Raw genomic sequence first — 13887 nt, 5'->3', positions numbered from 1 at the left:
AGAATGAATTGTCTCCTTTCCTGTGTTTTGGAGGATTTTGTGAAGAACTGGTACTATTGTCCCTTGACATTTCCTGTGAATGGGTTCCAAGACCCCTGTGAGCACCAAAAACATAGGATTCTCAAGTCCGTTATATAAAATGGTGTAATAACCTACGCATACTCTCCCATATACTTAAAATCATCTCTGGTTTACTTTCCTAATATATTAGTTCTGTCTATGTTCAGTACAGTTTCTTTTTTAGTAGTTTTGATTCACAGTTGGTTGAATCCTGGTATACGGAATCTACAGATAGAGAGGGCCAACTGTATTAATCTAATTGTTTTGGTTTTTTGAGACAAGGTTTCACTATGTAGTTTAGGCTGGCCTTGGACTCACTATGTAGCCCAGGCTAACTCACTTCGATCTTCCTTAGTGCTGGGATGCAGCTGTATTAGTTTGAAAAAAAAAAAAAAAAAAAGAGAGACTTCATCAATGAAGCCACTTGAGTTTGGGCTTTTCTTTATGGAATGGTTCCTTTTAATTGTTGTGAAAATACATGTTTTTTTGTTGTTGTTGTTTTTTGGTACTGGGGTTTGAATTTGGGAACTTGCTCTTGCAAGGCAGGCAGCGGCACCACTGAGCTAAATCCCGGGCCGCTATGTGTAATTTACATCTTACCCATTTAGAAATGTGTAGTTTAGTACTCTTACGTACATTCCTATTGTGCAGCCAGTCTCCAGAACTCTTTGCATCTTGTAAAACTGAAACTGTATCCATTAAACAGTTGTCCGTTCCGATTTTCCCATACCCCTGCCAATCATCATTTTACTTTCTGTCTGTATGATTTTGACTACTCTAAACTACAGGATATAAGTGGAATCATATGGTACTTGTCTTTTTGTGACTGGATCACAGAATACTATTTTCAAGTTTTGTCCATGTTGTGACCTTTATCAGTTTCTTTCCTTTTTAAGGCTGATTATTGCATTGTTTGTCTATATTACACTTGGTCTACCCCTATCTATTATTGTGTACTTGGGTTGCCTTTATATTTTGGATCTTGTGAATAAAGCTGCTATGGACATGGGTATACACAACCTCTTTGAGACCTTGCTGTCAGTTTTGGGGGTGTATATACCCAGAAGTGGAGTTGCTGTCTTATGTTAAAATTATCTTTTGAGGAGTTGTCATACTGTTTTTTAAATTTAAAAAAAAATTTTTTTTCTTTTTCTTTCTTTTTTTTTTGGTTTTTTGGTTTTTCTGTGACAGAGTCTCACTGTGTAGTTGAGACTGACCTGGAACTCACTATGTAGACCAGGCTTGAACTCACAGCAGTCCTCCTCCCAAGTGCTGGGATTACAGGCGTGTGCCACTACGCCTGGCTTGTCATACTGTTTTTAACAGCAGTGATACCAATTACATTTCCTACCAAGGCACAAATGTCCCATTTTCTCTATAGCTTTACCAACAGTTGTTTCTACCTGTTACCTTTTTTTTTTTTTTGTATTGGGAATAGAACTTGGGACCTTGCACCTATGAGGCAGGCGGTGGAACCACTGAACTAAATCCCCATCACTACCTGTCTCTTTTTGATGTAGTCATCATAATGAGTACAGAGTGGTTTTTTAGTTTTGTTTTGTTTTTTTGAGACAGGGTCTTGCTATGTAGTCCAGGCTGGCTTTGAACTCACTTTGTAGTCCAGGCTGGCTTCAAATTTCTGGTGATTCTCCTTCCTCAGCCTCCTGAGTGTTGGAATTACAGGTGTGCACCACCACGCTCAGCTACATTTTTATGAATGATTAATTCTCCCATTGATTTCAAGCTTCTGGAAAATAAAATAGTCCAATTGTTAGATTCTAGAACATATGAGAAGTTAGAAATGACTTGGCTAGCTGGGTGTGGTGACATGAGTCTGTAATCCTAGGATTTGGGAGGTTGAAGCAGGAGTATTGCTCAGAGTTTGAGGCCAGCCTGAACTACATAGGGAGATTTTGTTTTAAAAAAAGTCTTTTGCTGGGCGTGGTGGCACACACCTGCAATCCCAGCACTCCAGAGGCTGAGGCAGGAGGGTTGCTGTGAGTTCGAGACCAGCCTGAGCTACATAGTGAGTTCCAGTTCAGTCTCAGCTACATAGTGAGACCCTGTCTCAAAAAACCAAAAAAAAAAAAAAAAAAAAGTCTTTGGCTGGGGACATAGCTGAGTGGTAGAATTCTTGCCTGGCATGCATTAGGCCCTGGATTTTATCCCTATCGCTGCCCAAAAAAGTTGAGGGGAATGATTTTACTTATGTGGGCACTAGACTAGGTAGTGAAATTAAGGGAAAATCAAATACTTTTGAGCTGTCAGTTATTAAATAAGAAAGGGTCTTAAAGCCATTGTAGGCTATTTCTCGAAGATGTATGCATATATATAGTAAGATATTATAGTAATTTATAAATTGATGGATAATTTACAAAAACATTATAGAAGGGAGAGTTTTATTTGTTTCAGTTTTTGAGATGATTTCATTATGAAGTTCAGGCAGGCCTTGAATTTGCTGTGTAGCCCATGCTGGCCTCAAACTTGTGGTGATCCTCCTGCCTCAGCCTCCCAAGTGCTGGGATTTCAGGCATGCGCCACCATGTCCAGCCTGGGAAGGTTCTAGTTTTATTATCAAAGTTTACTATTATTATTTTTGCATACCAAAGACTGTCAGTAAACAAGGAATATTTTCCTCCATCCCCATGATATTGACTGGTTATTGGTATTGCTTTTTTATCAAATACACACATAATTTTAAAAGTTATATAACATTACATTACTTTTTTTTTTTTTGGTGCCGGGGATCAAACTTGGGTCTTTGCGCTTGCAAGACAGGCACTAGAACCACTGAGCTAAATCCCCTGCCCAACATTACATTATGTTTTTCATGCTTTAAAAAAAAATGTGGTTCTCTTCCCAGTTTGTGTAAAGTCTTTTTTTTAGCACCAGAGTCACTGAGCTAAATCCCTGGCCCTAAAGTCTTTTTATTTGTAAATAAGTGTATTTGTTATAAATCCAAGTGATTGCACTGGGCATGGTGGTACACCCCTGTAATCCCAGCACTTGGTAGGCTGAAGCAGGAAGATTACTACAAATTAGAGGCCAGCCTAGGCTACATGGTAAGTTCAAGGCCAACCTAAACCACCTAGTGAGATCCTGTTTCCAAAGAATCCAAAATAATAATAATGATGATAATGAGAAGATAATAATTCTAAGTGGTTGATCCTGACACAGGAACATCTGTGGATGTAAATATAACTTGAGATTGGCACCAGGGATGATAACCAACCCTTTATTAATATGGTGCAGTGGTTGCCTACAAAGTCAGAGGGCTGTGGGATATGTGATTTAGCAAGATTTAATAATCTTGACTTAGGTTACCTGTATCCTGAGCCATCCTTTCTAGACCATCATAATGGTTATTATGCTATGATATATCTCTGAGTTTAGGGCAAGATGTGAAGGAGAAGGCATCTTTGAGGTCAGTCTGCCTGGAGACAGTTGGGAATCAGCCTCTTTCTTAGTCCACTTTGTGTTGCTCTAACACAAATGAAACTGGATACTTTGTAAAATAAGAGGCTGATTTAGTTCACAGTTCTGTAGATTCAGGAGTATGATACTAGGATCTCCTTGGTCCTGGTGAAGGCTTCATGGCAAATGGGAAGAACACATGCAGAAGAGATCATCTTGTAAGATAGGAAGACTGGAGAAGGGCCAGGCTCTCTTTTTATGACAACCCAGTCTTTTTTTGGCGTGGTGGTGATAGTGGGGATTGTACCCAAGGCCTTCTCGGTGAGTTACACTCCCCATCTTTTCTTTGCCCCATTTTTTATTTTGAGACATTCTTGCTTAATTACCAGGTTCCCCAGGCTGGACTTAAACTTGAGCTCCTCCTGCCTCAGCCTGGCAGAGTGCTAGGTTTACAGGTGTCTGCCACCCTGGCTGACAGTCCATTCTTGTGGGAACTAATACTAATATACTGACCCACTCCCACAAACATGCATTAATCCATTCATGAGGGTGGACCTTCTCTGATCTAATTACTTTATACTAGCCCCCATCTCTGTAAGGTTCCACCACTCATTGCACCACTACCCTGGGGACCAAGCCTCCAGCACCCTGACCCTTTGGGCAACAAACTGTACCATCATCCTAGGCAGACACAGAGGGCCTGCTATATTGCACTAATATAAGGCCCCAGAGTTACTAAGAAATTTCGGACAGACTTTTCTTTCATGTGGGCTTGAAATCCAGTTTTTGGGGGGCTGGGGATGTAGCTCAGTGGCATTGCGCTTCCCTGGCAAGTAGAAGGTCTTGAGTTCGATCCCTGATACCAAAAAAAAATCCAGTTTTGGACCTAGAATTTCCTCTTCCTCTGTGGAATGTTGGATGGCAAATACAAGATAGCATCTGTTAAGTGCTCAGTTATTGGTATATGCAAGAAATACCAAGAGTTTAGGGCACTGATGCAGTTGGAAAAGGTCTCTTGGAGGTAATGACAGATAAGAAAAGAGTATAATAGACAAAGAGGAAAGTAGGGGAAGAAAACTTATTCAGAGGAGGAATAGGAGGAAAGACTTGACCTGCTTAGTGCAGTATTTAGCTGGGGAGGGATGAGGAGGGAGTGTCAGTGTCAAGAGTGGAGTAGTTGAGAGGTTTGAGAATTAAGAGATGAATTACAAAGATGGGAAGGAATGATGCTTGGAGTGCCTTAAAGTAATCCAGGAACAGTGTGTTAAATGCTATCATTGAAAACTCAGCAAGATTTGGAGAGCAGAAGACAGAATTGCATGTTGTTTGGAGGAATTAACCCCCCCCATACACCTGAGCTCCTGTTTATTGGAACTTTGAGGTGGAGAAGAGACATCCTGTAAAAACATAATTGGAGTTAGAGAACTATAGTTCTTTATGGAATTGAAGAGAACTTTCCAGATTGGTGACATAGTTTGAGCTATTTAGTCCCACACAATGAGTATTTGAATTGGTGTTATGGTTAATGCCTTCTCTGAAAGTAAGATCTTGATGGAGAAGGATTTGAAATCAGGAGTTAAAGAGGAAGTGCTAATCTAGGAAGAGAACAGCTAGAGTTACAGATGTTAGTTTCAGAGAAACTTTGAGGTAGGATAGCGAAAATAAGATGTAGTTGTGGAGAATAAGACCTGGATATACTTGATGTGATTAAAAAAATATGGTGGTGAATGTCTGAATTTTAAAAATTACTGTAAAAGACACATTGCCATTAATCCTCAAAATACTCCCCTTTTCCTTTGAACACACATGCCCCATTGTTCCTTTTTTAAAATTTTTATTTATTTATTTTTTGAGACAGCGTCTCACTGTGTAGTGCAGGCTGGCCTCAAACTCATGGTGATCCTCTTGCCTCAGCCTCACAGGTGCTGATATTACAGGTATGTGCCGCCATGCCTGGCCTATTTCATGGTTCTTATCACTTTCTGAGGCAGTTCTCCAAATCCCCTTTCATGAGCATGGTTAGTTGCACTGTCATAGCTGCCTCCGTGTCCTGAAGCAATTTAAAATGTTTACCTTTGATAGTCATTTTGACTGGGAAAGAGGCAGAAGTTGCAGGATGCTAGATCTAGTGACTTAGGTGGAACTGCCTCAGAAAGTCACAAGAATGATAGGATGTGTTCAAAGCGAAGGAGAGTATTTGAAGGGGATTAATATTAGGTAGTGTGTCTTTTACTGTAATGTATTCTAAAATTTATATTTACTATATTTTATTTATTTGGAGATGGTCTCATTTTGTAGTGCCGGCTGCCTTGAACTCACTATGTAGCCCAGGCTGGCCTCAAACTCTTGGTGATCCTCCTGCCTCAGCCTCTCTCAAGTGCTGGGATTACAGGCGTTTGCCACCACTCCTTACCATTAACCATACTTTAATTATACCTTGTAAATAAGAGATGGGCCCACCTGCTAAGATGGAAAAGAGAGAATAGCATTGAAAATTTGAACGATGTGGGACAGGATTGTGGCTGTTTTTAGGAGTCAGTACAGAATACAGTAAAAAAGTGCTGAATGGAAGTAGTGGCTGTGGTCAGTATGATCTCATACTTTTTATGACTAGCAGTACTTAGTGGCTCTGATTCAGGGATAAAGAAAGCAGTTGGCAAGGTTATACAAGATTGGGTGAGTTTTTCTAGATTGCTAAGAGACAGTGTTGAAATACTTGGCTCTAGCTCAGATGAGGACGGAGAGAAAAAAAAAAAAAGCCAAGAGTAAAAGTTATGAGCAAAGCTGTAAAGAGAACTTGAAGTGTTTGGAGAAGGTGGAGCAGTACCAAATGAGACTATAGATTTAAAACCTCACCAAGAAGTGGAGGGGAAGGTAACATGTAATAGTTCTAGGAACTGAGACCTCAAGGTAGAAGATGAATCTTTATTGTAGACATTTCTCTTTGAGAAAACAGAACAGAAAAATATGAATTAGGTGTAAATTCCAGAGCAGGATAATCTGTTTATACAGCATTTCAAATTTATAAATTTTACATGTTTTGCCTCATCTGCACAATGATGATGTGGGAAGATAGATATTGTACTTCTGTATTACAGAGGATGGAATTGAGGCATACCACGAGGAAGTTTGCCAGAGATGCGGTAGTTCGCTTTCCATAGCCATAGCTTCCGTATATGCAGATTCAACCAATTGCAGGTCAGAATACTCAAAAAACAGCCAGGTGAGGTAGTACATGCCTATATCCCCAGCACTCTGGAAGGCTAAGACAGGCAGATCACAAGTTCTAGCCCAGCCTGGACAATTTAGTGACTCAGCAACACTGTGACTCAAAAAATTAAAAAAGGGCTGGATGTGGCTCAATATGCAAAGACCCTGAGTTTGATCCTTGGTACTAAAAAACAAAAACAAAAAAAACCCATCCACCCCACAATGTGAAAAAAATTGTATCCATATGAGCTTGTTATCCCCCGAACAATACAGTATAGAAGTGTGTACATAGTGGGGAGGCTATGCATAAGTAACATGCAGATACTATGCCTTTTATATAAGGGATGCAAGCACCTGATATCCATAGTGGGGCCTGGAACCATCCCCATGGATACCACGGGTGTACGGTAGAATGGTAACTGAAGGCCAGATCGTAGGTTCATTTTGTCCTCATTCAGAGTCCAACAGTGGGGATTACCTAAAAAAATTTTTAAATGCATGTTGAAAGTAGTTAGAAATTTTGATACATATTACTAAATATTCTGGAAAACTGCACTAATTTGTATTCCTGTCAGTCGGGAATCTGACTATTGGTATAATTAGAAATTTTTATTTATGTATTTATTTATTTTTAATTAGAAATCTTTTTTAAATGCTAATTTTTCAATGCTGGAAGGGAAAGGAGAACTATAAATGACATTGACTGAAGTACACAGCTGATTACATATACTAGTGTCCTTTTTGTTTGTAGAGATAGGTTGGATTGTTTTCAAGATAAGGCAACATAAGCGGCAGTATAATTTTACCTAGTTCCAGCAGTCTTAGTTGAAATTTGGCTTAGCTTGAAGCATTATTAGTTTTGTGCGTCAGAATCTTGTTAGAAGAATTTGATTAAGCTTACCCTTCCATTAAAAATGGCTAAGAATATTGCCAACTTTTCTTTAGGTGTGGTCTCCTATTAGTGTTGAATGATATCTCACTTCCACCTGGGAGGTGAAGGGGGCGGACTATGTTGTTGAATTGTAAATATGAGCAAATAAAGACTAAATACTGTATTTAATACCTTTGTTTGTTGGGAAGATATCCCCTTGACCCGCAGTACTGGGGATTGAATCTAAGGCCTTCACATTGAGGTACATCCACAGCCCTTTTAAAATTTTTTATTTTGAGACAAGGTCTCTCACTAAGATGCTAAATAGCCTAGGCTGGGCTCGACCTTGAAGTCCTTCTGCCCCAGTTTCCCAAAGTACTGGGATTACAGGTGTGTACTGCCATACCCAGATTGGGTGTAATTTAAGAGAGTAAAGTTTTGAGAGAAAAAAGAAAGTATTTAATTTAATAGCTTTCACTTTGTTTTAGGATTAATGTATAAAGTATAAACTTTTCAGGTTAGTAAGACCCATGGGTGCCTTTTTTTTTTTTCCTGGAAGTTCACTGATTATTCAAAGAATGGATCTGGAAGTGATTTTATTTATTTATGTATTTTTGAAGTGATTTGAAAGATCCTTTATTCTGATTCTATCTGTAGTTCCTACAAACCCAAAAGGTTTAGATGTAGGTTAGAGGAGCTAAATATTTTGCCACCTCTGCTGAGATGTCCTGCACTGAGGTTGCTAGATTACAGTAATAGTGATCGGATTTTCCCTTTCTTCCTCTTTTCCTTTCCCCTTTCCCCTTTTCCTTCCCTTTCTCTTTCCCCTTCCCTTTCCTCCTCCCCCTTTTTTTACCCTTCCCCCTTCTCTTGTTTGCCTCCCTCTGGTCTCCCTTCTCTGTACTTCTTATTTTTCCACCTTATCTTCCTTTCTCATTTTAGGCCATATAGGCCAATCAAGGGAAGAGTTAATAATACAGAGATGTGAAGGCAAGCCTTATGATCTGAGGTGTACAGGAAGAATATTCTTTGACCTTAAGACATGCTGATTACGCTCTTTTCCTAGGATGCTCACAACTGTATTCCTGAGCTGGACAGTGAGACAGCCATGTTTTCGGTCTACGATGGACATGGAGGTAACTTTAGCAGATCACAATGGTAACATTCTAGGACTTCCAGTTCCAGAGTTCAAAGGGGAAGAAGAGGTCCTTTGTTTTCTAACTTTGCAGAGTTCTGACCCTGGGATTTTTTTGTTTTTTTTCTTTCCCGCCACTTCTTTGTCCCCAATAGAGTGTATTGGTTAATAACTCACTTAGTCCTTGAATTCAGAGTTTTCTCCCTATGTTAGCTGCCCCTCACCCCCAAAGAACTAAGTATAAAAGTTAGCAAAGACAATGGATACACTCCGAGGTGATAGCCAATCCATTTTAGTCAGAACTTCCCAAACTTTTGTCCCTCAAACCTGTCCTATTTAGATTTCAGGTGTGCTAATGTATTTATCCTCTCTGTCTTTGGAGTTTACTCCAATAAGGCAAATAAATGTTATATTACTTGCTGCGTATGGAAAGCAATGCCTCAAGTGACCTAACCTTTCTTCTAGGAGAGGAAGTTGCCTTGTACTGTGCCAAATATCTTCCTGATATCATCAAGGATCAGAAGGCCTACAAGGAAGGCAAGCTACAGAAGGTCTGTCCTTCCATAATGTTCATTCTACACTTTGTAGGGTTTCCCTTTTTCTAAACTTTGGCTTTTCCTTTCTTTTTGCTCCCTTGCTGCTGCTTAGTTACTGCATTTCTTCTTACAGAATTCTGTCCCTAAGCAAGCTTATTCCCACTTAGGTCTTTATAGACAGCTTTGTTAGTCCCAGGCGTCTGAACCATTTTCCCTTTCTGTGTCTCCTAGTGTGGAAGACTACACTTGAAATTGTATCCCATCCTTGTGCCCAGGATTATATATAGGCAATTCATTTTGTACCCATTGTACTCTTTCCTGCACTTTCCTTATACTGTTTGCTTACATTCAGGCTTTAGAGGATGCCTTTTTGGCTATAGATGCCAAACTGACCACTGAGGAAGTCATTAAGGAGCTGGCCCAGATTGCAGGGAGACCCACTGAGGATGAGGATGAAAAAGAAAAAGTAGCTGATGAAGATGATGGTGAGTGTGGCATCCCCTGTTTGAGAGGAAATCAGCATTTGATTTTCAGTTCTAAAAGAGGATGGCTTCCAGGGACCTGGAGAGTCCTCACATTAAAAAACCGTGTGGTCTCCTGCACTACACATGGTTATGAAAAAGAGGGAAAGAATTAACCTTTGTTGAGAGACTAGGTTATAGTTGTAAGCATTTTTTATATACATTATCTTTTTTCATTATGTTTGGGGTCTTCCAGGTTCCTGTTATTTATATGACCTTTTATTTTTGTTTTTGTTTTGTTTCAACACCAGAGCAGTCATTAGCCCCAGCAGTCAGTAAGCATGGACCAGAAGCTTAGAGTATCACTGTGGGCTTCCTAAGTCTTTAGTCAAAGTAGTGGTTTCAATTTACTAATAAATGAAAGATGAGAAGGAAATACAGTTACTAGTGTTTTTAGACTTAAGAATGGGGTGAAGAAAAGATCTATAAAGAAAGAAACTAGGGGATTTTCTTCTGAGAGTTGATAAGTGAGAGGAGTCTTAGTGGGAGGTCGTGGGGAAATAGGAATTCAGGCTGCAAGGGATGGTGAGGTAGAGAGGGACTGATTCCATGAGGAGTCTTGCAGGGGCTCTGATTTAGCCTCTTCCCTGCAGTGGACAATGAGGAGGCTGCATTGCTGCATGAAGAGGCTACCATGACTATTGAAGAGCTGCTGACACGCTACGGGCAGAACTGTCACAAGGGCCCTCCCCACAGCAAATCTGGAGCTGGGACAGGCGAGGAACCAGGGTCCCAGGGCCTCAATGGGGAGGCAGGACCTGAGGACCCATCTAGGGAAACTCCTTCACAGGAAAATGGCCCCACGGCCAAGGCCCACACAGCCCTTCCCTCCAGCTTGGAACGTGGGACTGAGGCAGGCCAAATTGGTGAGCCTGGCACTCCCACTGGTGAGGCTGGGCCTTCCTGCTCTTCAGCCTCCGACAAGCTGCCTCGAGTTGCTAAGTCCAAGTTCTTTGAGGACAGTGAGGATGAGTCAGATGAGGCGGAGGAGGAAGAGGAAGACAGTGAGGTAAGGGCCTGTGAGGGCAGGCAGATACTGAAGTTGTAGAAAGGGCCTGTTTGGTTGCCGTCTGTAGTTTTCAGCTCTCTTTCTCTCCTTTTCTGACATCATTCCCAAAGATTCACTGTGTTCTGAGCTTTAGCCTTCTTGAGGGCATTATCTCCACCATCACAAGTACCATTAGCCCTCGTACTTCTTCCTTTGTCAACAGTATAACAGCCCTAGTTCTCGTCTTTCTGAGTCTGTCTCCAAGAGGGAGACTAAGAAGGTGGTTCTTGTTACTTGGATATTTGGGTGTTTCCTTCTCTGGACAGTGTATTTTCTGGCCATGTTACACAGAGGTGCTTTTTGTGCTTGCAGCCCTGGCCTTTCCCAGGACTTCTTGCTGATGATGCTAAGCACAGTTCTGTTAGTTATATTTGTCCTAGTCCTCCCCTACCTCAGCTTTTCGTGATCATGTGGTTGTATCATTCATTGTTTTCAGGACCTTTGTTGAGTCAGGGCCTTTTGTGTTCTGATGAATTGGGGGGAGGGGGGCAAGGAGTCATCCCAGTGTCAGCAGCCTGGGATCCTCCACCTGGCAGGAATGCAGTGAGGAAGAGGATGGCTATAGCAGCGAGGAGGCAGAGAATGAGGAAGATGAGGACGACACCGAGGAGGCCGAAGAGGATGATGAAGAAGAGATGATGGTGCCAGGGATGGAAGGCAAAGAGGAGGTTTGTGGAAATTTGTGTGGTAAATCTTTTTGGGGTAGAATTCTCTAGAAAGGGGAGGAAGTACACTGCTTTGCCCGAGCAGATGAAATCTGTGCTCTTCCTGTTTGTTAAAAGCTCTAGCATAGGTGACATAGGTCAAGAGTGCATTAAGGAGGAAGTCATGTCCAGAAGCTCCCATACAATGCTTCCTTTTTTCCCTCTTAAGCCTGGTTCTGACAGTGGCACAACAGCAGTGGTGGCTCTCATACGAGGAAAGCAGTTGATTGTAGCCAATGCAGGAGATTCTCGCTGCGTGGTATCTGAGGCTGGCAAAGCTTTAGACATGTCCTATGATCACAAACCTGAGGATGAAGTGGAGCTAGCACGCATCAAGAATGCTGGCGGCAAGGTCACTATGGATGGACGAGTCAATGGGGGCCTCAACCTCTCCAGAGCTATTGGTAAGGGCTAAGAAACTATGGGACAGACTTCCAGGTTTTTGCTTTCTTTCCCAGAATACCTAGCAGTAAACTTGAATTTTCATACCCCTAATACCTTTTAAAGTACTTCATATCTTCTACTTCTGTCCTTAAACATCTTTATGAGGATAGTTTAGGTAGATATCATTGTCCTCAGTGCCTTTGGGATGATGACTGGATGATGGAGGTGATTGACTTAAAGTTTAGCAACCTGATGATGGGACAGACTAGAAAACTAGAACCTAGTTCTCCATTGCACTGGATTATGGAACTTTATAAAGAAAAAATAGAGAAATTTTTTTTTAATGAATGAAGCTGGAAATGATGGTGCACAACCATAATCATAGCACTCAGAAGACTGAGGCAGGAGGATTGCAAGTTCAAGGCCAGCTTGGGCTAACTAGTAAGTTCAAGGCCACCCTGAACTACAAAAAAGAGTGGCGGGGTTTGACCTGCCTCAAATATAATTCTGTGGGAAGTATTCAAACTTCTTACCAAACAACCCTTCTTTTCCTTAAGGAGACCACTTCTACAAGAGAAACAAGAACCTGCCACCTGAGGAACAGATGATTTCAGCCCTTCCTGACATCAAGGTGCTGACACTCACTGACGACCATGAATTCATGGTCATCGCTTGTGATGGCATCTGGTGAGCACTGGCAGAAAGCCCTCAAATGTCCTTTCTGCAGCATTTCTCCTGTGGGGCTTGGAGCTCCTGTAGGGTTAGATCCTAGACAGAATACTCAGTGAATTGAGATCACTAAGCCAAGGCAGAGCTGAGGAGAATTTCTATAGGTGTTGACATCAGTCCAGGTCACCCACCACCTCTCTACACTGTCTTGGAGAGACTAAAGATTCTGACTGTTGTTTTGATCCCAGGAATGTGATGAGCAGCCAGGAAGTTGTAGACTTCATTCAATCAAAGATCAGCCAGCGTGATGAAAATGGGGAGCTTCGATTATTGTCATCCATTGTGGAGGAGGTGAGTGGGAGTGGAGAAGAGGAGTGACTGATGTCACAGCCAAGGTTTTCTCTTCTCCCTGGAGCTAAGCCTGTTAATTAGCAGCAGATTCCAGACCCTGATTAAGGTTTCACCTTCCTTCCTGCCCTATGGCTCACTGACTAGAGAGGGGAGTGTTTTGTGGTACGTATTGCCCATTCTTCTACCACTCTGTCTCAGCAGGGCCTGCCCTCTTGTGGGACTCTGGGTTCCCGGGGAGGTGGTTAAACCCTGTGGCTGAGCTGACCCACCCTTTTTGTAGCTGCTGGATCAGTGCCTGGCACCAGACACTTCGGGGGATGGTACAGGGTGCGACAACATGACCTGCATCATCATCTGCTTCAAGCCCCGAAACTCAGCAGAACTCCAGTCAGAGAGTGGCAAGCGGAAACTTGAGGTGCTCTCCCCTGAGGGCGCTGAAGAGAATGGCAACAGCGACAAGAAAGCCAAGCGGGACTAGCAGTCATCCAGACCCCTGCCCACCTAGACTGTTTTCTGAGCCCTCCGGACCTAAGACTGAGTTTTGTCTTTTTCCTTTAGCCTTAGCAGTGGGTATGAGGTGTGCAGGGGAGCTGGGTGGCTTTCCGTGGCCCGTGTCAGAGAGGGCTCTTCCTCCACACAGCAGCCTGGGAGCTTCTGCTGTCCTCCCAGCCTCCTCCGATCCTTGGGCTCATCACCGGTTCTGTGCCTGTGCCCTGTTGTGTTGGAGGGAAGGACTGGCGGTTCTGGTTTTTACTCTGTGAACACTTTATTTAAGGACATTCTTTTTTATTGGCGGCTCCATGGCCCCTAGCCGCTTGCACCCGCTCTCTGTTGTACACTTTCAATCAACACTTTTTCAGACTAAAGGCCAAAACTTAATCGTGCCCATGGTGTGCTTCTTTTCTGTGGACCCGGCGCCAGTCTCGGCCACACGGGGGAGCCTCTAGCGCGCCCCTCCCGAGCGGTGCGAGCCGGCGCGTGGCT

At 42.3% G+C, this 13887-nt stretch overlaps 1 protein-coding gene across 1 annotated transcript; it reads left to right on the top strand.

The window, feature by feature from the left end:
* Positions 1-8600: 8600 nt before the first annotated feature.
* Positions 8601-13782, top strand: Ppm1g (protein phosphatase, Mg2+/Mn2+ dependent 1G). The gene is made up of 9 exons (XM_033763336.1): positions 8601-8691; positions 9156-9241; positions 9579-9711; positions 10341-10756; positions 11332-11463; positions 11669-11903; positions 12441-12570; positions 12801-12903; positions 13184-13782. Exons 1-9 carry the CDS (start codon positions 8664-8666, stop codon positions 13379-13381), a joined length of 1461 nt encoding a protein of 486 aa, XP_033619227.1. The 5' UTR covers positions 8601-8663; the 3' UTR covers positions 13382-13782.
* The last annotated feature ends 105 nt before the right edge of the window (positions 13783-13887 follow it).

This window comes from Fukomys damarensis, unplaced genomic scaffold (assembly GCF_012274545.1).
Source record: "Fukomys damarensis isolate Sample0158 unplaced genomic scaffold, DMR_v1.0_HiC HiC_scaffold_2, whole genome shotgun sequence".
Classification (NCBI taxonomy): Eukaryota; Metazoa; Chordata; class Mammalia; order Rodentia; family Bathyergidae; genus Fukomys; species Fukomys damarensis.
This window is presented reverse-complemented; position numbering and strand designations above follow the sequence as displayed.

What these genes read in the sequence shown, in the direction of transcription:
- Ppm1g (XM_033763336.1), top strand. Translation starts at nt 8,664, where the DNA reads ATGTTTTCGGTCTACGATGGACATGGAG. An exon ending in GGTCTACGATGGACATGGAG is followed by an intron (nt 8,692 to 9,155) that starts GTAACTTTAGCA and finishes CCTTTCTTCTAG; the next exon opens with GAGAGGAAGTTGCCTTGTAC. An exon ending in AGTAGCTGATGAAGATGATG is followed by an intron (nt 9,712 to 10,340) that starts GTGAGTGTGGCA and finishes TCTTCCCTGCAG; the next exon opens with TGGACAATGAGGAGGCTGCA.